Source organism: Vulpes lagopus, chromosome 12 (assembly GCF_018345385.1).
Source record: "Vulpes lagopus strain Blue_001 chromosome 12, ASM1834538v1, whole genome shotgun sequence".
Taxonomy (NCBI): Eukaryota; Metazoa; Chordata; class Mammalia; order Carnivora; family Canidae; genus Vulpes; species Vulpes lagopus.
The window spans coordinates 78,348,615-78,372,189 of record NC_054835.1 but is presented as its reverse complement, the minus strand read 5'-3'; the positions used below and the strand labels follow the sequence as shown (position 1 = coordinate 78,372,189).

Genomic DNA, 23,575 nt, shown 5'->3' with positions numbered 1-23,575 from the left:
GATCAGAAGAGTTTAGGTTTGGTATTCCTATAAAGCCTGTTTCACAAGCTCAGCTTTCCTTAATTTGGGTAGAAACTTAGATTCAAAAAAAATTGTAATGTAACAGTTAAAATATAGTGGGTTCTAGGTTATGAAACAAAGACTTTTGCATTGTAGGTCTCATCTCTTGCTTTTACTCGCAAAGATAACATGGTGTGTTGAGTAGATAATTGAAATTTGCTGAGGTAGGAGAACTTAAATGGTCCCAAAAAATGAGTGAATCAATGGATGGATAGATAGATAGATAGATGATAGATACATAGATACATAGATAGATCTCCGTGGGAGATCCTGGAGTAATCACTGTGGAAAATGAAATCTGCCACAGAAGAATGATCTAGAAAGTTCAGTGAAGAACAAGGGGGACACTTACCACACATAGAGGCCCATTGGTAGGAGAACACGTGAAAGGGTTCACCATTGCCACTGGACAATTAATTAGTGTTATCAGGAAAGAATCATGTTTGAAGCACCTGAGTGGCTCAGCCAGTTAAGTGTCTGCCTTCAGCTCAGATCATGAACTCGGGGTCCTGGGATCAAGCCACACAACTGACTCGCTTGTTCAGCAGGGAGTCTGCTTCTCCCTTTCCCTCTATGCTCATGCTGTCTCTCAAATAAATAGATAGATAAATCAATAAGTAGATAAATAAATAATCATTCTGTTTAAAAAAAAGAAAGGATCATGTTTTTTAGCACTAAAAGGTAAAAGGGATCATATAAAAACGATTGAGGATCTGGGAATGTTTGCTTATAATCTGAAGTAGACAGGAATCACAATAGTACATTTTCAGAAGTTATGGAAGTAAAAGGTAGGAAATCAGTAAAAGGGGAATATACAAAGTTATTTTGATAATATGATTCATATGGTGAAAGATGAACTGGAGGTTCAAATGTGATGATATGTGCAAAGCACTTATGATGGACCTGGCCTTTTGTCACTCAATAAATATTGAGTATTGATTTTTACCATATGGATAAATACAAAATGTGATTTCCACTGAATTCTTTTGATTCTTATGATAAAATCACAATGAATGTTAAAATGATTAAAAAAGAAAAACAATAATTATTGAGATACCTCCCCAAAGTGGTAGAGAGGTAAATCAGTTCATGCCTGTTTTTGGCAGCCTTTTAGTTACCTTAAAAGGAAACAAATACAGATAAAAATATAAAAGATTCGGGAGTGCTTAGAAATCTTCATGTGAAATATACCACTATACAATATGATTTAGCAGAATATGGAATGATTTCGTTTCAACTTTAAGACCAAACATGTCTGAAGAATGTAAAAAATCAAAACTTCTACTATTTGTTTGCTTACATAAATGAAAATCTATCAAAAATAGTTAGTTGTTTCTTGCGATCATTTGTAACTTCTTATTACTTTAGACTGGAGCCCTAAAATGTGGGTAAAGCAAATACATATGACATAAATCATCAAAATAAGTTCTCCCAAATGTCATATTTCCTAACCACAAATTACTCCAATTGTCCAAACCGCACCATAATTTGAGAATCCTTCTTTCTCTGCAGGCTCAGAGCCAAATCTGTTGGCACGCTTGATCATAGGACTAAAGACTCTCAGTTCTAGTAAACCATCACACATCTGGGTTTTGAAAACTCAGAGGTTTTTTTCCCCTGAATTTTGCCATTAGATTTTTAATGTTTGAATACAGGATAGATTTTGAAAACCTTAGGTGTATTGATTTATGTTTCATGTTTATGATATATTAGATGATTAAATGATTCATCATAAATTCTATATACACTTAAAAATGTCATTAACATGTTTATTAACATTAATATAGTTACTGACGTATTTATTTCTTATGCTTATTTTCTCTATATATTCATCTATCACTGGCAATACCATGCTTACTGATACCTTAAATATTCTTAATAGTAACCTATGTTAATGATGGATTTAGTGCATTTTAATAAGAAGCTTTAAGTATTGTGACATAATCACTACATTCCAAAAGATGATTTTTAATTGTCCCTATCCATTTTCATCATCATTTTTTATTAAAATGCCATGATGAGGGCATCCCAGCCCCAGTGGCGCAGCGGTTTAGCACCGCCTGCAGCCCAGGGCGTGATCCTGGAGACCCCAGATCAAGTCCCACATCAGGCTCCCTGCATGGAGCCTGCTTCTCCCTCTGCCTGTGTCTCTGCCTCTCTCTCTCTCTCCCTCTCTCTGAATGAATAAATAAATCTTTAAAAAATAAATAAATAAATAAATAAATAAAATGCCATGTTGAGCTGATGAGAATTGTGAATAAAAAAATACAAATGTTCCCTCAGATAATTTAAGAGATTATTTAGTTTTGGCCATCTCTGAATAAAAATTGTGACAATACAAAGCCAGTGACACTTAGTCCAATTGAGTATGGATTTTCCTTCAGGATAAAAAAAAAAAAAAGGAAAGTTGGGGAGAGAAAATGGAGCTAAGTTTCTTCCTGGGAAGGAAGGCTGATGGAGAAGAATCCTTTCCTGGATAAAGAGAATATAAAGGATAATAGCAGGTTGGGGGGCAAATTTCTCATTGAACAAAGTTGAGTCTGAATCTCAGTTCTGCTCTTGGGTAGGTTTCAGGAGTATAGTTGATTTAAGTGTAAAATAAACATGATATTATTTACCTCATGAGTTTCTTGAGAGTTTTAACTGAGGAAATGAAGTTAAAGTGTATCTTAGTAAATTGCTCAGAAAATTGAAGACACATAATTAGTAACTAAAAAGCTGAAAGCTATGCTTTGAGTCTCTTATATCCTAAGCACCCCGGCAAAGATAACTCACAGTGTCTGGAATTTTGTGTGGTGGGTGTTGAATGTGAAGGACCATGTGCTCTTCTTCATTTACACCCTTCCCCGTGGAGGTTTTATTCAGTCCCCTGGCCTTAAGACCTCATTCATTCACTCTGGGTTTACTCCAGCAGAAATTTCTTTCCCCAATACCAGACTCGTTTATCCAGCTGCAGAGTGGAATTCTCCATCTGAATATCTCCTACTTCTTACATGTAATGTGTCTAAAACTGAATTCCCCATCTTCCCCTGAAAACCTGTACCAACTGTAAGCTTCTCCATTATCACCCAAGGACAATTTAACCATTTTAATTTCTTAAATCATGCTTTGCTCCTCTCTTTACCATCACATCCAAAGAGTTAGCCAATACCATTGTCTCTATTTTCAATTGTATGCAGTATTCAGTGGTTTCAAACCACTTCCACTGCTACAACCCTGAACCAAGCTGGCATCATCTGATGCGGGTGGATGCTGGTGGATTGCAGGAGTACCATCAGCTTTTTTCCTTGATTTCCCTCTCATTCTTTAAAGTCCGTTCCCAAGGCGGAAGGCCACAATTATCCTTTAAAAATCCTATTATGTCACTTTCCTGAGTAAAAGTAAGAGTTTCTACAATAGCCTTCAAAGCTGTTCATTATCTGTTGCCTGTTATCCATTTGACCACCCTTAATATACTTTCTTTCATCAACTCGAATCCAGCCACTCTGGCTTCCTTTCTGATCCATGAAATATGAGACATGCCTCGTGATTACAGTCATGCTTTCTCTAAGCTCATACTTGGATAATTTGTTTGCCTCCTTTGCTCAATCTTTGCTCATTCATCCCCTTAATAATAACCAACCTGTCCATACTTCATCCATTAAGTGATCTTTTAATTCATATTTAAACACAGGCATCACTTCATTTATGCAGCCTTCCATGACCCCTTTACATTCTCCACCACTGTGTTTTTCCTATTTTTTATTCCCATAAAACCCTATTGTAACACCTTTCAAACTTCTCTCTTTTTCACCTTCATAAATAACTGTGAATAGTACATGCCTTCTTATCGTACTCAATAAACTGTCATAATGAATTAATTTATGTGGAGATGGAACTCCATCGTATGTGCTAGAATGAAATATAAAAAAGATGAGAGATGTACTAGAAATAAAGTAGCAGAGAAAAGAAAATGGGTAGCAATTAGAAAAATTAGATTATTTTGGTCTAAAATTTGGAAATGAATAGCCTTATATAAAATAATAAATTTATGTAACATACACTATTTATAAACCAACGTATTAGTCTGAGATACTAAGAAGTGATGTTCTATATGAATGGAATAACCGATTGACTAAAAACTTTTGTGTAAATGACCGATAGTGTCAGCTAAGATTTATAAAACTATTCTTACATCATTTGAAATTCAGTTATCTCTTTCATTGCCTTTTAAGACTGTAGGTTTCTATGGATTTGCAGATATAGAGTAGAAAGATATTAAATGATTCTGAGTATCTTATTGAGACATATACAAATGCACACATATGTACACAGTGTTTTATGGCTTGATAAATTGAAATTTTCAGAAGTTATCATTTTGCCAAAGTTATTTGATGTAGTCTCTTTGATGAAATGTTACCATTACCATACAGATATTTTTAAGATATCAAAACTGACCATTACAAATGATAACCACATTTGTAAAAACACCTTTAAAAAAACCGCCTATAACATATTAACCCATATATGCTTGAGAGATATTCTTGAGGTACTATATTGAGATTTCAAAGATCTCATATGAAGATAATTTTTAAAGCATTTTCTTAACCAGTATTATTCCAAACAGACGACCCCCCACCACCACTCCCCACACACATTTCTTTGGGTAATAGTATGTTATCTCAGTTTGCCATAATCAAATACACTAGATGAGTAATTTAGATAGTGGAAATTTATTTCTAGTAGTTCTAGAGGCTGAGAAGTGCAAAATCAAGGTGCTGGCTGACTCATTTCCTCATGAGGGCTCTCTTCCTAGCTTGCATTTTCGCGTGATATCCTAATGGTCTTTGTTTTCTCCTCAGTGCACGTACGCAGAGAGAAACAGAGAGATGTCTCTGTCTTCCTCTTCTGACAAAGCCACTAATCCCATCCTGAGAGCCCTGTCCTCATGGTCTCATCTGTCCCTAATCACCTCCCAAAGGCTATACCTCCTAATAGCATCACATTAGAAATTACAGCTTCAACATAAGAATTTTGAAGGGGCATAAACATTTAGTCTATAACAAATGTTCTTCTTTTAGTATCAGTATAGGTTTCATGCTGTAAAAGTATAAAACAATGCGGTAGGTTCATAATGTAAAAATGTAAAAATATAAAATATCAAGAGTTATATACATACAATGTAAAATCACTAACATTTAAACTCAAGTCTGTGTGACCTTGAAGTCTATGCTCTTCTAACCAAAGAGAAGAGAATGTGTGGCCATATGGACTGAAAGAACTAAGAACCAGCACTGTGAAGAGCACAGTAATGAGAAAACAAACAAACAAACAAAAGTAGTGAATTATAATATCAGTCTGGATTACCCGAGATTGCACACAGTACACTTAAAGTGTCCTCAGCAATCCTCCATCCTTGAGAATGGTTAGTTAGGTAAAGACTGAGTTTTACCCAGGAACCAGAGAGACAGTGCCTCAAGGTCTGCTCTCACCAGAGCAATCGTGAGAAAGCTGAGCTGTATTACCAGAATCATCCTTGTTCTACTCCTAGATTCTTCACTTAATACTGGCTGGTTTTAAAATCTTAAGCACATTGCTTTGCCTTGTATTTATAAAATGGAAATGTTAATCCACTGACTTCATATCATCATTGTACTGACTAAATGATATGGATCTGTGTAGTGTTCCACTCACTGGTACGAGTGGACATGATGAATATATGTCAGTTTGTCTTATTAGTATGACTACTGTCATTATTTCTATGTGATGTGTTTATAAGAGTACATTTGGTGATATGGTGGCACGATGGTGATAATCATAAAATGACAATGGGAAAGGAATATGCTTGAAAATATAATTTAATATGGGTAAGGATTATAACTTGAAAATCGAAGTTTTCGTATTACAAAATAAAGAAACTGCTTTCTAATCATCTCTGAAATCAACCATTTAGAATTATTGTTTTTCTGGCTGCTTACTTTTCCTTCCTACTCTGGCTTCTAAAAAAAAGCCAGGTCCCATTCTGGTTTTGAAATTGAGATTGCCAGATAGCTAGGACATAATAATAGATGCTAGGGATGATTGAGTAATTCTATAGCACTGATCATAATAAACTGAGAAGAAAAAAATATGTGAGTTAAACATAGAAAAATAAAAGTAATGTAACATATGATGGTCTGAAATATATTTGAGAGTTTTCCTGGGTGAAAGTTTTAGAAATAAGGTATATTTTTAAAAGCCAGCATTTATTTACCAAGCTATTTTGGGCTTACATTTCCCATTCTGTGAATAAAGAATTTTGCCCTTAAATTTGACATCTGAAATTGTTTAATTTGGGAAACAGTAGGACATTTGCACACTGAAAATTAGGGGCAACTAGAAGACTACTTTGGCCAAATGAGCTGCATTAACCAGTTGTTTTGCTAATTCACAGAACTTCAATTAAGAAGAACAGTATTTCATAGATATGAATTGAATATTTACAAAATGGTTTGATTCATTTTAATTCTCATTGTACAGTTTGCAGAAAACTGGTTTAAAACAGCTGCATGATGTTCCTTATACTTAATTGTATTTATATTTATAGCTGAAATTAGCTAGATCTTATACTACGAGTATACTTTCTTACAAATTACTGTGGCTGTTTTTAAAATTTTCTTTTGTTTTAAGGCAAATTACAATTTTCAAACACTTGTTACAGTTAATCTCTCCATATCTCTCTGTTTTTTTAAAGAACTACATTGTTAATGTTTTACTTAAACTCAAGTGATGATCAATCTGGGCAGTAATTCTATGACTATACTGAGAAATAACTTTTCCTTTTGTTGTAGTTGTTTTATTTTTAAAGAGAAAATGTAATCACTAATGCATTTATACCAAATATTATGGTTTATTATTCATTCTAAAATAGTACATATCAAAGGAGATGTAATTTTGTTACGCAGCCAGTATTGTTTTCTGAGTTACTGAACTCAGGTGCAATGCCCAATGACATTGGAGAAATATTCATAACAGAAAACACTATTTTTACCTTAGCTGTCAAGACCAAGACCCTGAGCCAGGCATTGCATACACTTTCCTAACAACTGTTGTGTTGGATGCTTTTATCTATTTATGGAAGTTTTATTGCATTAACAGGAACATATTCTCTTCATGATTCATAACTGGACTTATTTTATGACCATCACAGATGTGAGATAAACAAACTCACTTTCACTACTTGATTTGAGAAATAATGGGTACTTCAAATCAAATACACAGGCCATAAGGTTTCCTTTCAATTACAGGATAAATCATCTAGCTTAATATTTAAACAGTACATCTCTCCTATCAAGGCAATAAACATATTATCACAGATAATGTTCAGAAAAGCACATGGATTGAACCATTCCACAATGAAGAAAAACACGAAAGGCTGATACAAGAATATTTCATGATGTTTCAGCAATGTTTAATTTTTATCATGCTCAACATGAAATAAAGTGAAAAGACCTAGATGTCATCAGATTCCAGCATTTGTACAGAAAAATTATCTGTGCTTACAATGAGAGAAAATATAAGTGGGACACTTGAATACCTTTTAACTTAGAGAAGATAGTATATGTCTTTTTAATCAATAAAAAATTGCTAAATGTCATGTTTTTAGTGAGATATCATTTATCTACAGATTTCCCCTTTCATACAATTTTCCATACTAAATTTACTTTCAGAAACATAGATATCTAGCTTTTCTCTAATTTAAAAAATAATTACAAACATTAATTTTGATTGGAAAGATATGAAAGAATTACACATTTTGGATAACCAATTGACCCATAAAAATATGTTGAAAATATTTGCAAGGCATAATGTTAATTTTTAGGTACTCTAAAAAGAACTAAGTAAAGTCAATTTTCTCAATGTTTCATAACCTAGTCATCTCCTGGATTTTGTTTTGTTTTGTTTTGTTTTGTTTTAATCCTTTCACCAATTGAAGGCATAACATGAGAAAGTACCAGGAGATTTACCATTTAAAAATTAAAAGCCATTTAATTTGATTTAACTTAATTTATATGTTTCTGCACTTCTAAATTACAAATTTATTGAGATCCGGATTCATCAGATATATTTGATAGTTCATGCTTCCTAACTTACAAATTATTTAAAAATGAAAAGTTGTTCAAAAGCAACAGTTGTACATAGGGTCAAAATGACATAATAAAGCAACTACGCATAGGATTTGTTGATGTCAGGATTAACTCTTGTTCAAATAGATAACTTTTGTTTGTATTCATGAAAAAAGTAAAAATAATGTTTAAGAGTAGAGAAGGTAAAATGGTTAATAGAAAAGTATTTTAGGGATCCCTGGGTGGCGCAGTGGTTTGGCGCTTGCCTTTGGCCCAGGGCACGATCCTGGAGACCCGGGATCGAATCCCACATCAGGCTCCCGGTGCATGGAGCCTGCTTCTCCCTCTGCCTGTGTCTCTGCCTCTCTCTCTCTCTCTCTCTGTGTCTATCATAAATAAATAAAAATTAAAAAAAAAAAAAGTATTTTATACTAGGGTGCCCAGGTAGCCCAGTCAGTTAAGCATCTGCCTTTGCCTCAGGTCATGATCCCCAGGTCCTGAGATTAAGCCCTGGGTCCAGCTCCCTGCTCAGCATAGAGCTTACTTCTCCCTCTCCCTCTGCCCAGCCCCTCACTGCTTGTGCTCTTTCTCGCTCTCTCAAATAAATAAATAAAATATTTTTTAAAATATATGTATATATATAAAATTTATACTAACTTTACATAAATATTTCAGTGTATTCTTTTTGATCTGTTTCTTTAAAAAATTATTTAAATTCAATTAACTTATAGTGTAGTATTAGCTTCAGAGATAGAGTTCAGTGATTCATCAGTCTTGTATAATACCCACTGCTCATTACATCAGGTGCCCTCTTTAATGTCCATCTTTCAGTTACCTCATTCCCCCAACTCTCTTCCCTTCTAGCAACAAGTCTGTTTCTTTTAACAACGGAAATACTTCTTATTAACTCTCAAATCTTTATCTAATTAAAATGTTAATAAAATGGAAAATATGTAACCAAATGTCAAAAGTGTTTTGCACACACACATATACTGCCATACATATTCTACACACACTGTTATTAAAATGAGCTGATGTAAATTGATTCATATTCGTTTGTTTGGGAGAGCAAAATTGCCCAACACCTTAAGTATCTATTGAAAATGTAAAGATATGGGAAAAAGCCTGTAAAATTAATAATTAAAAATTTTAAATTATCTATTACAATTTATTATTGTAGAGGAGTTCATCAATAACTAAGGGGGAAAATAATCTCTGCTTTGAGAGATATCATGAATTCTATTATCTCCAATAAATATTCATCCTTATATAGATAGATGGTAGAAGTCCTTCAAGAATTGCTGAGTCTTCATTTTAATGGAGATTCTACTAGATAAATACAAAGTGTTATGATTTACAACTGTCCATAGTTCAGGGGTCATGTGTTAGTGCATTCCAAACCACAAGGAGCTTCATGGTTTAGTTACTATATCTTAAGCATGTCCATGTTGCCAAGGTGGAGAAATTATATCATCATATCACTATAGAGTGTCTTCTAAGAATACTCTGCAGGACTCTTGGTATTTAAACTTATGAAGCTAAAATTAATTTAGTTTATTTTATCTTATGAAACATATCACTTGTCAATTAATAATTTTCATTAAATATAATTGAATTAACATGCTTTACTTGAGCAAGACAAACATTCCATCCTAGCTTATAACATAAATTGGTTATAATGATACATATTGTCTTCAGTTTGTTTTAAAAATTGAGCATTTTCTAACTTTGCTAGCTATTAGTTATGAAGTATATAAATTCTAATCTTAGAAGTAAAGCAGGAGGAGATTTTGGTACATAATATATTTTTACTAAATTTAAGGATTTTTTTAACTTTTAGGAAGGTAATAGTTTCTTAGCTATGAGAGGGAGGTCAGTACTACAATTCATCATTGACACTACATAATACAGCATTTCTATAATATATTTTATATAGAAGATGCATAAAAGATACAGATTTAGGAACATTAAAATGTTAACATAATACAGTCCTAAAAATTTATAAATTATAAATGTAAAGATAGAGATAGAGATTTAACGTATTTATCAATAGTATTCCTGTTGTGGAATAAGTCCCCAAGACGGCAGCAGAGTAGGAGGACACTAGGCTCCTCTCAGCCCACAAACACAACTAGATAACTATCAAATCATCCTAAATACTCCAGAAATATGCCAGAAAACTGACAGAACAAATTCCATAACTAAAGAGAGAGAAGAGGGCACATTGAAGAAGGTAGGAAGTGTGAAGACATGGTTTAGAGGAGAAACAGATCATAGCTTCTGCAAAAGGGAAGAAACGGATCCAGAAGGGCTAGAGAGAGAAGCACACAAAAGGAATAAACGAAGAGAACGTTTCCCCACAGTCATTGGCTTGGAAAATGAGAGGGGCTGAATTTCATCAGTTCTCACAAACAGCGGGACTTAAAACATGGAGTTTTAAAGGTCAGTGAGCTTAGCTAGGATAGAGCCAGGAGGGCACTATCCTGGAGAGAAGGCAGGCAAATAACCCAGGGGCAGACAGCATGGAAGCCACAATGAGAAAAATGCCTGGGGCACACAGTGAGGAGATTATTCTGTCTTCTTAGAGGAGAGCATCCCTTAGAGGTAGCATTACAGAAACACTTCTCTAAGAAGAGAGCTGGCCAGCACTATTTCCCCTCCTGCCCTTCAGCAGAAACACAGAGCCACCAGCACTGGTGGGGGACAGCACAGTGCTGAGGTTGGTTGCCAACTTGCTTACATTAAGTCCCACCCTTGGGCTCTGATGAGACTGCCCCTCTCAACCACACCTCAGTCCGAGGGCAGCAGAAGGCCAGCACAAATGCCTGCCCAGCCCATGTCTCCCAACCAGAGAGTTCGTCTGGGCCTCAGTTCTGGTGGAGTGGGTGTCAGGTCTCATTCCACAAATAGATCAGAGCATACCTAGTTAAAATTCTCCACATACAGGCCAGGGACCAAACACTGCCCACAGTAGGCAAGGAGAGCCTCTGCAGATGACTGGCCTGAAGAATAGAGCACACAAAACACAACAGCAGAGTGCATGCAGCAGACACTGGAGAGGCTTTCTGAAGCACCAGGCCCTGGGCACTACATGACCTCTTCTTCATAAGGCCATCAGTTTCAGGAGCAGGAGACATACTGGCTTTTCTAACACATAAAGAAGGCAGAGACTTTTTTTTTTAACTTTTATTTATTTATGATAGTCACAGAGAGAGAAAGAGAGAGGCAGACACACAGGCAGAGGGAGAAGCAGGCTCCATGCACCGGGAGCCCGACGTGGGATTCGATCCCGGGTATCCAGGATCGCGCCCTGGGCCAAAGGCAGGTGCCAAACCGCTGCGCCACCCAGGGATCCCAAGAAGGCAGAGACTTAAACAAAATGCCAAGACAGAAGCATTTATCCCAAATGAAAGAATAAGATAAGGCCACAGGAAGACATCTAAGGGAAATAGGTAGAAGTAATATGCCTGGTAGAGAATTTAAAGCAGCAGTCATTTCCCTTCCTTTATATTCCCTTTCACTATTAAAGGGAGACAGAACATAAAGACTCCTAACTCGGGGAAACGAACTAGGGGTGGTGGAAGGGGAGGAGGGCGGGTGTTGGAGGGGAATGGGTGACGGGCACTGAGGTGGACACTTGACGGGATGAGCACTGGGTGTTTTTCTGTATGTTGGTAAATTAAACACCAATAAAAGTTAATTAAAAAAAAAAAATAAAGCAGCAGTCATAAGGATACACACTTGGCTTGATGAAAGAATAGAAAGACTTCAGTGAGACCCTTACCACAGAGAAAAAGCATTAAAAAAGAATCAGTCAGAAATCAAAATGCAATAAATGAGATTAGAAACAGGCGTGGTGCAATGAACAGCAAGCTGGCAGAAGCAGACAAATGAGTGACTTAAAAGACAAAATAATGGAAAATAATAAAGCTAAACAAAAAAAGAAAAAGAAGAAACACAAGAATAGACTTAGGAAACTCAGTGACTCTATCAAATGTAATGATATTTGTATTACAGGAGTCCCAGAAGAAGAGAGAGAAAAGGTAACAAATTTTATTTCATGAAATAATAGCAAAAAACTTCCCTAATCTGGGGAAAGAAACAGATATCCAGATCTAGGAGGCACAGAGAACTGCTATCAAAGTCAACAAAAACAGGCCAACATCAAGACATACTATAATTAAACTTGCAAAATATAATGATAAAGAAAAAATCTTAAAAGCAGCAAGATGAAAGAAGCCTTTAATTTTTAGGAGAACATGCATAAGGCTAGCTGGATATTTCTTAACAGAAACTTGGCAAGCCAGAAGAAAGTGGCATGATATCTTCAAAGTGCTGCCTGGGAAAAATCTGCAGCCAAGATTATTCTATCCAGCAAGGTTATTATTCAGAATAGAGTAAGAGGTGCAAAGGAGAGACCCAAAGTGACAAAGACAAGAAAAGATCAGAGAAAATCTCCAGAAACAATGACAAAACAAGTAATGAAATGGTAATAAATACATAGCTATCAATAATTACTTTGAATGTAAATGGACAAATTGCTCCAATCAAGACATGGGGCATCAGATCGATAAAAAAAACAAAACAAAACCAAAAAACTAGGCACATCTATATGCTGCCTACAAGAAACTCATTTTATTTACTTATTTTACTTTACTTTTTGATAGAGAGAGTGCATGCACATAAGCATGGGAGGGGCAGAGCTCCCTCTGAAATAATAGCAGAAAACTTCCCTAGAGAGAATCTAGGGAAGATAGAGAATCTTAAGCAGTTCCACATTCAGTGTGGAACATTGTGTTTTATTTTTCTTTTGTTTTGAGTTGTATTTGATTTCTCATTTGATTTCTTATTTGTTCCATTGCTTGTGCAGTAGTGTGTTGTTTAATATTTACATATTAAATATTTAATATTTACATTGTAGATTTCCCAGCTTTGTTTTATTGTTGATCTTTAGTTTTGATCATTTTTGATCATTGAAGTTTTTGATCATTGAAGTTTTAATCATTGAAGTTGGAAAATATACTCGATATGATTTCAGTCTCCTTAAATTTGCAGTACTTGTTGTGTCTTTTTTTTTTTTTTTTTTTTTTTGTCACTTAACCAAGGAATTCTTTGGTGTATACTTGAAGAAAATGTGTATTCTATTTTTGTTGGATATATAATGCATTATGTATCCAAAGATATATTATATATGTACATTATACACCCAAAAATATATATATATATCTTTTGGAAACATGCATTCCAAAATATGTTTCAATTAAAAAATGGTCTAATTTAAAAAAAGGAACTTTAACTGAGGCTACTCATTTAAAATAAAGCATATTAGAGGGAATATGATAGGGGGGATGGATGAAAAAAGGTGATTAAGAGTACACTTATCATGATGAACACTGAGAATGATGCATAGAATCACTATTGTACACCTGAAACTAATATAACACTGTATGTTAACTATACTGGAGTTAAAATAAAAATAATTTAAAATAGTATTCTTTTCTTCTCTGATATTATTTTCTAATATTAAAATCAGCCTATTGCTTTCTACCATTTAAAGTTATATTCGAACAAGCCAGGAATTTTAGATTCTTGAGTGGGCTATTTGTCCTATTTCTGTGTGCAAGAATTCAAGAGATGTTGCTAAATTTTAGAGTTCATACTTTGAGATCTAGTTTAATGTATCATTGTTTTAAGTCATTACATATTTTTAAATACTGAACATATCTTTTAAGTATAAAGGTCTGCTTTCATTTTTAAATTTTGTTATAAATATTGAATTATTTTGAGTTGTACATTTCTTATAACATGTTGTGTAATGCTGTTTTTCTTAATAAACACACCTTTTAAATTTGGGCTAAACTATTCTATGGGTACTTAATTTTGAAAAATCTGTTTAAAAAATAAATTTGAGGGGATCTCTGGGTGGCTCAGCAGTTTAGCACTTGTCTTCGACCGAGGGCATGATCCTGGAGTCCCGGGATCAAGTCCCACATCAGGCTCTCTGCATGGAGCCTGCTTCTCCCTCTGCCTGTGCCTCTGCTTCTCTCTCTCTTTCTCTCTGTCTCTCATGAATAAATAAATAAGGTCTTAAAAAAATAAAATAAATAAATTTGAGGGAAGCCTAGGTGGCTCAGTGGTTGAGCACCTGCCTTCAGTCCAGGGCATGATCCTGGAGTCCTGGGATCAAGTCCCACATTGGGCTCCCTGCAAGGAGCCTGCTCCTCCTTCTGCCTATCTCAGATCCTCTCTCTCTCTCTCTCTGTGTCTCTCATGAATAAATAATAAAATCTTTAAAAATAAATAAATAAGACTTTGCTTATATACTCTGATTCAGACAAAAATCTGAATTATCAGATAAACCATTTTTAGTAATTTCAAGAACTTTTAAGAATTTTCTAATTAGATTAGGCAACACCTTTTCACAACTTTGACAATTGAAATTCACATATTGATGACATGCGTTTTCTGTTTAGATTTTGAAAACTATTTTATTAGATTTAATTAACATCCTTGTTTTCTAAGTGATAAATATGAGAGCTGGAACGTTGGTGGCTTTTGCAAAACTTCTAAAGTAGCCAGCATAGATATAGCACATATTATTATTTACTGGCCAAGACTTAATAGTTAAATAATTCAGCTTCATCAGCTTTTATTAAGTTCTTTTATGTCATTTAGACTCTGAGCAGGACACAAATGTACTATTTACACAAGAAATACTGATGAATATGTATGCAGTACAACAAACTATGCTATGTATGATGAAAATCAAATGAACCGTTTCCATTCTCTAGAATGTTTATATAGAGTTTCTCAACTCAATACAAAGCAGGTGATAAACTAACTTAGGACACAATTTTTGCTATATGCCATAAGATAGATGTCAAATATATACTTTGTAGGTCTAAAAGATGCATAAGGAAAGAATATGTAGCCATGGAGATCATCACAAAAATCATGGAAAAGGTAGCACTTAAAAAGAACCCTGAAGCATGGACAGAATAGGAATTATTAAATTCCTATTATTATTCCTAAATTATTTCCAAAAGAAAAATAGTTTCTTTCCCTCCAAATCAGTCTCATGAAATATATCAACCATAGGATGCATTTTTTGCCTCCTACTCCTTGTTCAACCTAAATGGACTTGTGTAATATTTTCTAAATAATGTTTAGGTAATGTACAATTGTCATTTGAAACAATTTTGCTCCAAAAGCTTCCTTTACCTTTAAGTGAAATATTTCAAGTTGGAGTACTTGACACCCCAAAACTACAGCATATTTGGGAGACAGAAAATAAAAATTACCAAAAGAAGCAAAATTGACTCTTTTGCATTTAATTATGACAATATTTAACAAATACTGATTTATTTAGATGAGTAGTACAATTTTGTTGAACTCCAACTTGAAATGTTTCACTTTATTTTATTTTTATTGTTATTTTCTGACCACAATATAAACATTCCTTGACAGAGTGCTTGACAAAAGGGATGTCCTCAAAAAAATAAATACCCATTTTTTCCAAATACATTCAGATTAAACCCAAATTCCTCATCATGAACTACAAATCCCCCCCACCCCCCCGATGTACACCTTACACTTCTTGTCTTTAGGCTGGAATTCTTCTCCTGCGATATGCAGGATAGAGGAGTTTCTCAAGCCCAGAAAATTATAAGTAGGTTAGTATGGATAGAGATAGTGAATGTGGGAGGAGACCACATTTGATTGATTTCATAGATATTGTGTGGAAACTTGCAGGCTATGCTAGCATTTTGTACTAAAATTAACTGGAGTTTCCCAAAAAGGACGTGATCAAATGCTGTTGAAAGTATGGAAACAAGATGACTGTAATCTTAACAAAAACAATTTCAGAGGAGTGAACTGGACTTTGCCAATGTGTGATTTAAAATAGAAGTAGAGATGCATTTATGGAAAAGTAATTTAAGAAATTGTTTCCAGGGCAGCCCGGGTGGCTCAGCGGTTTAGCGTAGCCTTCAGCCCAGGGTGTGATCCTAGGACCTGGGATCGAGTCCCATGTAGGGCTCCCTGCACGGAGCCTACTTCTCTCCTCTGCCTGTGTCTCTGCCTCTCTCTCTCTCTCTCTCCCTCTATATCTCTCATGAATAAATAAATAAAATCTTTAAAGAAAAAAAAAATGTTTCCAAAAGGGAACAAAACTACTTGGTAGCTACAGGAAGAATTGGGATCAAGTGAGATTGATAATTTACTCTTGTTTTTATTTGTATTGTTTTGCTTCACTTTGTTTCAATTGAAAATTTTTGGAAAATTGTATTGGGCTCATGTGAGTGATAGGGTGATAGAGAAAGACAGAGACAGAAATTGAGAAAGGTTGAGAGAGACTGAGCAAGGTTTAGACATTTGAAAGATTGCCCTCAGAGAATAGAGATGAGGTTCCTAATTCAAATAAACACATTTTCCTTTGATAGAAGCAAAAACACATTTGCATTTTATTTTTTAAAAATAAAGATTTTATTTATTTATTCGTGAGAGACACACAGAGAGAGGCAGAGATATAGGCAGAGGGAGAAGCAGGCTCCCTGCAGGGAGCCCAATGTGAGACTCCATCCCAAAGACCCAGGATCACGCCCTGAGCTAAAAGCAGATGCTCAACCACTGAGCCATCCAGGTGCCCTTTTTAATATTTTTTATTTATTTGACAGAGACAGAAAAAGAGAGAGCATAAGGACAAGCAGGAGAGGAACAGGCAGGGGAGAGGGAGAAGGAAACTCCCTAAGGGGCTTGGTCCCAGGACCCTCAATCAAGACCTGAGCCAGAAGGCAGATATTTAACTGACTAGCCACCCAGGCACTCCCACATTTGCATTTTAATGGGTAGAAAGGGGATCCCTGGGTGGCGCAGCAGTTTGGCGCCTGCCTTTGGCCCAGGGCACGATCCTGGAGACCCGGGATCGAGTCCCACGTCGGGCTCCGGGTGCATGGAGCCTGCTTCTCCCTCTGACTGTGTCTCTGCCTCTCTCTCTCTCTCTGTATGACTATCATAAATAAATAAAAAAAATTAAAAAAAAATAAATTTTAATGGGTAGAAAGGTAGAGAGGGTGGCTACAAGTGAATATAGGTTTGGAAATTTCGTGGTAGGAAAATAAGCAAGTTCCTCTAATGAATTCTATTTTCTCAACACAGAGACAAATATAATGAGCTAGGAATCACAAAGGAATAGAGCTTCTAAGGTGTAGGAAGAGAGAGTAGAAGCTACAAAATAATCATGTTGATGCTGAAAAGTAAAGTTAACTGGGGAAATAATACTAAGATTGTCTGGCAGCCTTGTATGTCCTATCTGGATTCGCTGCCATGATTTGAAGGCAATGGATAATTACTTTTATATGTATGTATAGATATTTTTTTTTTTCTTGGATAACATTGAGCCCAGAGCTTTCTTCTCTATATCTATATTTGGATTTCTTCAGCCACTTTAAATTAAATAATACTTTAAATATAATCTTTATCTTCCCCCAAACACATTTCATTTCAAGCATTCTCTGAGAAAATGGTACCAGTAGGTCCTGTGCAGTTTAAGCAAACACCTCATAGTCTTTCTTAGTATTTCCCACTCATGTCTGACTCACTACATATATCCTGAAACCTCACTGATTTTACCTCAGACTGATCCCCTGAATACACCTACTCTCATCTATCACAATCGGAGCCACTCTTGTTAAACAATCTTTTTCTACACCAGTGCAACAGACACAAAAGGACCAATTGTCTCCATCCCTGTTCCTCTCCAATCCATTATCAACACCGCTACACAGTGATCTCTCAAAAATCATTGTGATCTTAACATTTCTCTGCTTAAAATATTGTAATGATCTCAAATATTAAAAACTGTAAGGTGTGTTTTGGTATCCTTTTCCCTGTCTAACTTTATCTCTGCTGCTTTAATTCTACTCTCACCTGATTAATTTTTTAGTTTTCTCTATCTCCATATTTGTTCACCTGTTTTGGTCTTTTGCAAGGATTTTGTCCATCTAATGCTCCCCTAATGTAAATTGGTTCATTTTCCTTTAATTTTTTTTTAACATCTCAGCAGAGTCTCGGCTTCCTGAGAAAGTCTTTTTTGACATCCCAGTCTAAATTAGGTGCCAATGTTCACTTCCATGCTCTTTCTTTTTTCCAGCATAGTAATATTGATAATTATTCATGCAGTACTTTTAAAATTACAAAGGCAGATCCATGTCTATCTTGCCTACCTCTGTAATCTAGTACCAAGCAAAATTTCTGGCCCACTACACCTGCTGAAAGCGTTTTGTTGAACTGCTGACGAGAAATATACACTTAGCTACTTTTATACATATATATATTACTTTCTGTTTCCAAAGTTTCCAAGTTTCCATGGAGGGTTAAATAGTGTTGTATATAATATCAAAATAAGTTTTCTAGGTTAAAAAGCATTCAGTAAAAGAAAAGAATTGATTTTTTGTTTCATAAATAATCATTGAATTCCAGATATGCAGAATGAATTGACACTTCATGTCTTTGAAAGTAAATAGTGTTTAAAAGTGAGAATGGTTTTACTGAGGAGGATAAAAGAAGAAAGAATGGATAACTTAGCTAAGAATGGTATTGGTGGCTTATAGCAATCTTATTATAAGAAAAATAATATTATAAATCTTTTCCTAATCATTTAACTACAAGAATGCCCCTAATACTATCAAAAAGCTCTTCTTATCTTCAAATACTTTCACATTCTCTCTGAATTTATGAGCATTAAGGCTTTGCTATCACTATAATTAGATCTACTGAAAAAGTACCTTCTCATTTTTGCCAATTTCTGATTATTCATGGTGATGGCAGAAATACTTAGCATGGATTACTAAAGCTCTAAATCGTTTATGGCACATGAAAATTAGCCCAAATTCATTATGTCTATCAAAAATTTCTATTGGAATAAAAGTTCACCTTTGAGCTTTAGCAAATTTCCATTGACGCTTGAACAAATGCACTGAAGTAAATGTACTAAGTTTTGAAAATAGAAAGAAAAGTATATGGTTAGCTAGTTTTATGTAATCTAAACCATAAACATTAATCAAACCATCAGTTTGGCGTCTTTAATTGGCCCATATTGGACAATTGGAATACAAGTTTGGCTTTGTTAGCCATTGAGAAGAAAGAAAAATACAAAAGGGTAGAGAAGGAGCATAATAAAAAGATTTACTTTGTTAGTACTTACTTGACCACCAACAGAAATGTTAACAAAAATATCCAGAAAACATTTTCTTTATGTGATTCTGAATAGTTCAGTTACAGTCTTCATTCCATGTCATTCATTCATTTATACATTACATGATAATTTATGATCGCCTACTGTGGTCAAATGCTGTGATAACTGTTATGAATTCAAAATTGAATAAGACACAGTTTCTACCTTTTATAGATCATTGCAATTTGTAGAGTATAAGTATGACTGATATTAGAATAGATGCTTGTTGAATCAAATACAAGTTCTAAAATGGAGTAAAATGTAAAATAAAAGCCTACATCTGACTCCCCTTGAAATCAATATAATGTGAATGATACACCAGCTCATCTATGCACTCTCCCAAATCCCACAAAATCTGTGAAGCCCTTCACACTTACCAAATAATTTATTAATTCAATAACAAAATTTTGAGCACCTACTATATAACATGGCATTCCATAAGCATAGGGGAAAATTCACATTTCTTCAACAAAAGTTGTATTAATGAGTAAATGAAAATTATACTCAAAGCACTACTTCAGTTTTAAATACATAGAAGTATTTACCATTTATAATACAATTTCTTATAAGCTCCTGCAGCATAAAAATCACTAAAAACACAGTCCAGACATGTTTAATTTAAATACTTAAATATTTGATTATCTGAATGAATAGCCTGGTATTTATGATTCAGAAGCTTATGAAACATTTTTGAAATTAATGCCAATATTGTGTTGTATGTAATCTGTGTATACTAGTCAAAGTAATGACATTATTCACAAAACAAACACTGCATCTGTTCCAGGGAAAAGCTTAGTCTCTTATTTCTTTTGACAGTGTGCAGACCTGGGTTCTTCAAAGCCTCACCTCACAGCCAGAGCTGCAGCAAATGTCCACCTCACAGTTATACCCATGAGGAAGCTTCAACCTCTTGTGTCTGTGAAAAGGATTATTTCAGGAGGGAGTCTGATCCACCCACAATGGCATGCACAAGTAAGGAAACCCACTGATACTTGGTGATGCTAACTTTCACCACTTTGAAAAGAGAGCATGATGGAGCCTGTTGCATTCTATTACCATTTTCCCCAAAACAGGCATAACTGTTTAATCTTCCAAAATTGTTTTCTTACCAAATTTCGATTTTCTTAAGTAAACTTTGAAAAGTTGGAGTCCCTGTTACCACTCACTGTTAGAAGCATTCCTATTCCCTAATTTCAAATTCAAACAGAGACAGATGTAGATTTTTTTCGTTTATTTTCTTTTAGTGTTCATGAGAGCTAAACATGCCTTTGATAAACCCATTTTCCTGTTCACCATAAAATTTTTTTTTTCATTCTTTGTCTTCTCTGAAGCCAGGCTTCTGATCATGTCAACACGTCATAAATGATACTTTTGTCATTTTCTTCCCCTAACCTGTCCAACTAAAGTACAAAGGCCAGCAAGAGGTCATTTATAAAAGAAGACAGGAAACACTACAAGAACATGGAGTACTGGGGTTTGGCAAATCGGATTTAGGAGACAAATATAATACCAAATTTTTAGCTAGGACTTTCAAGCAGCTTTCATGTTTCTTAGAAGTGAGTGTTCTTAACTATTAGTAATTATCTGATCACATAATCATATAATTAGAAGGATGAATAGCAATATAATTCCAACATTTGCAGTGGAGGCATTCACATTCATTGATGGTTTTGGTGTTTTTGTTTTTCTAGTGTTCCACATGTTTCTGAGAAGGAAATACATTTATGTATTTGTTTTCTTGATAAAAATACTTTCATAAGTTTTCCACAGTCACAGCCTCTATGGCAAATCAAACCAATTCTCAAAATGGAAGAGAAGAATGTCTATCTCTTCTCTCCATAAGATTCAATATCCATGACCTTGCCTTGTTTTATTAGTTTTGATACAGCAAACTGTAGTGCTCTCAAAGATGATGACACAAATTTTTGAAACCTACTATTCATTATAGTTCATGTATTCTAGTATGAAATATAAACAGATATACAATTCCTTTAAGCAAATTAACACAAACTGAAATTTTGTCTGAATTTCATAGTGTGAGACATAATTTCATAATTTCTCAATTCTGATATTAATTAGCTCACATTGCTAAAGATCATTCTTTTATCACAAGACTGATCATTTAATAGGTTAGATGATTACTAATTATAAACAATTCCTTTTTAAATAAGTAAATGATATCATTATATATACTTTTGGTAAGATGCATTTGAATAGAGGAGATATAAACTATGATTGAATGTGATACATTTTGGTTATAGTAGACATTATTTTAATTAGTGGAGCAAAAGAATGCCCAGAGAGTAAGGAGAAAATGTGGCCAGACAATAGAGTGGTAAATTAGGGAGAGAAAACCATATATTGAATTATCTTTTAAATTTCATTAATTTTCTAATAGTTATTTTCTTTAAGTGGTCCAGCCATGATCTTTTCTTTCTCACCATAAAAGTGAGTCTCCCTTTCTGTAAATTCACTAGGATTGGGATGAGGGAAAGACTGTGCTTTGGTGGCAGGGACTGCTTAGTCCTCTTACAGGACTTGAGGCTTCAAATCTTCTGTTTCCAGGTGTGCGAATTTCTAATGCTGTGTTTCAAAAGAACACTAATATGTATGCATTTCTCGAAAAGACTATTGGGACTTGTGTGGAAGATCTTTCTAATATGTAATCTGTGAGTGTGTGTGTTCAGTTTTTAGTTGCATTCGTAGCACCACAAATAATGCATTTGATCCCCTTGCACAGATGACTTGATTGATGTTCACACGTTCGCATGAACGTTTTGAATTTTGCTTTCCCTTTGACTCCTTTAGAATTAAATGTATGGCTCCAACTCCTTTTAATACTATTTGATACATATATATATATATATATATATATATATATATATATATATATCAGGAAAAAATATATATCAGGCAAATAGAATGTTATAAATTTACAGGAAAAGTAAAACAAAAGATTCTGGTGATTCTGCCTAATTCAAAGTACTTCTCATAGCTCTATTTATGGGTCATGTATTACATCTATTAGCAAGGCTGTGGATTATCAGTAGGTGATTTTTTTAGGTGTCTGTAATCTGAGCCTCTACTTTTACCTCTACTATAGGTCTTCACTTGAATGAGTTTCATTTTGACATTAAGAGGCATATGCATCCCCATCAAATGTTCAGAGAGTCAGAAGTAAAGGAAGAGTCAGACTCTGATGTACTTTTACAGATTTAGAGAAAGCTGTTAAATTTGGGTATATTTCAGATGACAGAGATAAAAGTTTGATATCTTTCTGAACTAGACATATTTCAAGTATATTTTACTTTTTTCTCAGAAGTAAACCTGTAACATTTTAATCTCAAATGACATTTTCTCTGTAACTTTCCACTATTAAATAAGGTAAAGTTTACAGTAAAAAATAATACTTACATTTCCATCTTAAGTAATTGTTTCAACTTAAAAGTAATTGTGTGTGAGGTTGTATGTATGGAAAATTTCACAGGGTTCAATCAGAAATATAGTTGAGGTGGGAATTATTTTGCCAAAAATGGCAACTCATGGGTTATGGGGTCCTTTAATTTAAATGACATTTTGTAAATATCAGATAGCTTTTTTTTTTTATCACTTTTAAATTTCGTCCTTAACAGTCATGGCTTAATAAATCTTAGGTAGCAATTAATATTAGTTTCTATATTTAATACAATAAATATTAAAAGAACTAAGCTAAGCCCTCTCAAGTAGCTTAATTTATCCTTATGTACCATTCAGCTACCACCATAGTCCATTCTCTTCCTTGTGGAGAAGTTTTACTTATTAAGTCTGAAATATAAATGAATTTTTTCTCTGGGAACTTGTGACCATGTAACATTAAAAACTGAAGTTATATAACTTAAAATTGACTATAGAGATAGACATTATGCAATTTAGTTTTTAAAAGACTTATTTTTTTAGAGCAATTTTAAGGTTCACAACAAAATTCAGAGTAAAGACTCAGAAAGTTTCCATCTACCCCGTGCTCACGTACATGCGTAGCCTCCTCACTTATCAATTCCTTCCAGAGTGGCATGCGACTGTCACAACTGATATGGACTTAATTTTAGTTCTCTTTAGTAAGCTAATTATTCATTCCAGAAATAAAGTAATATACAGATTATACAGATGGATATTGTTTGTTATTTATACATGAATTTGTTCTGCTGATCCTTCAATATCG

At 34.4% G+C, this 23,575-nt stretch overlaps 1 protein-coding gene across 7 annotated transcripts in view; it reads left to right on the top strand.

Moving 5' to 3' along the window:
• EPHA5 (EPH receptor A5) overlaps positions 1 to 23,575 on the top strand; it is a 345,616-nt gene that overhangs the window by 154,319 nt on the left and 167,722 nt on the right. For 6 of the 7 annotated variants that reach the window (XM_041726497.1, XM_041726495.1, XM_041726493.1 and 3 more), the window contains exon 4: positions 20,194 to 20,349. The exons of the other annotated variant lie outside the window; for it this stretch is intronic. In XM_041726497.1, the coding sequence (XP_041582431.1) occupies positions 20,194 to 20,349 (156 nt within the window). The remainder of the gene's footprint in view (positions 1 to 20,193; positions 20,350 to 23,575) is intronic. 7 annotated transcript variants of the gene reach the window in all.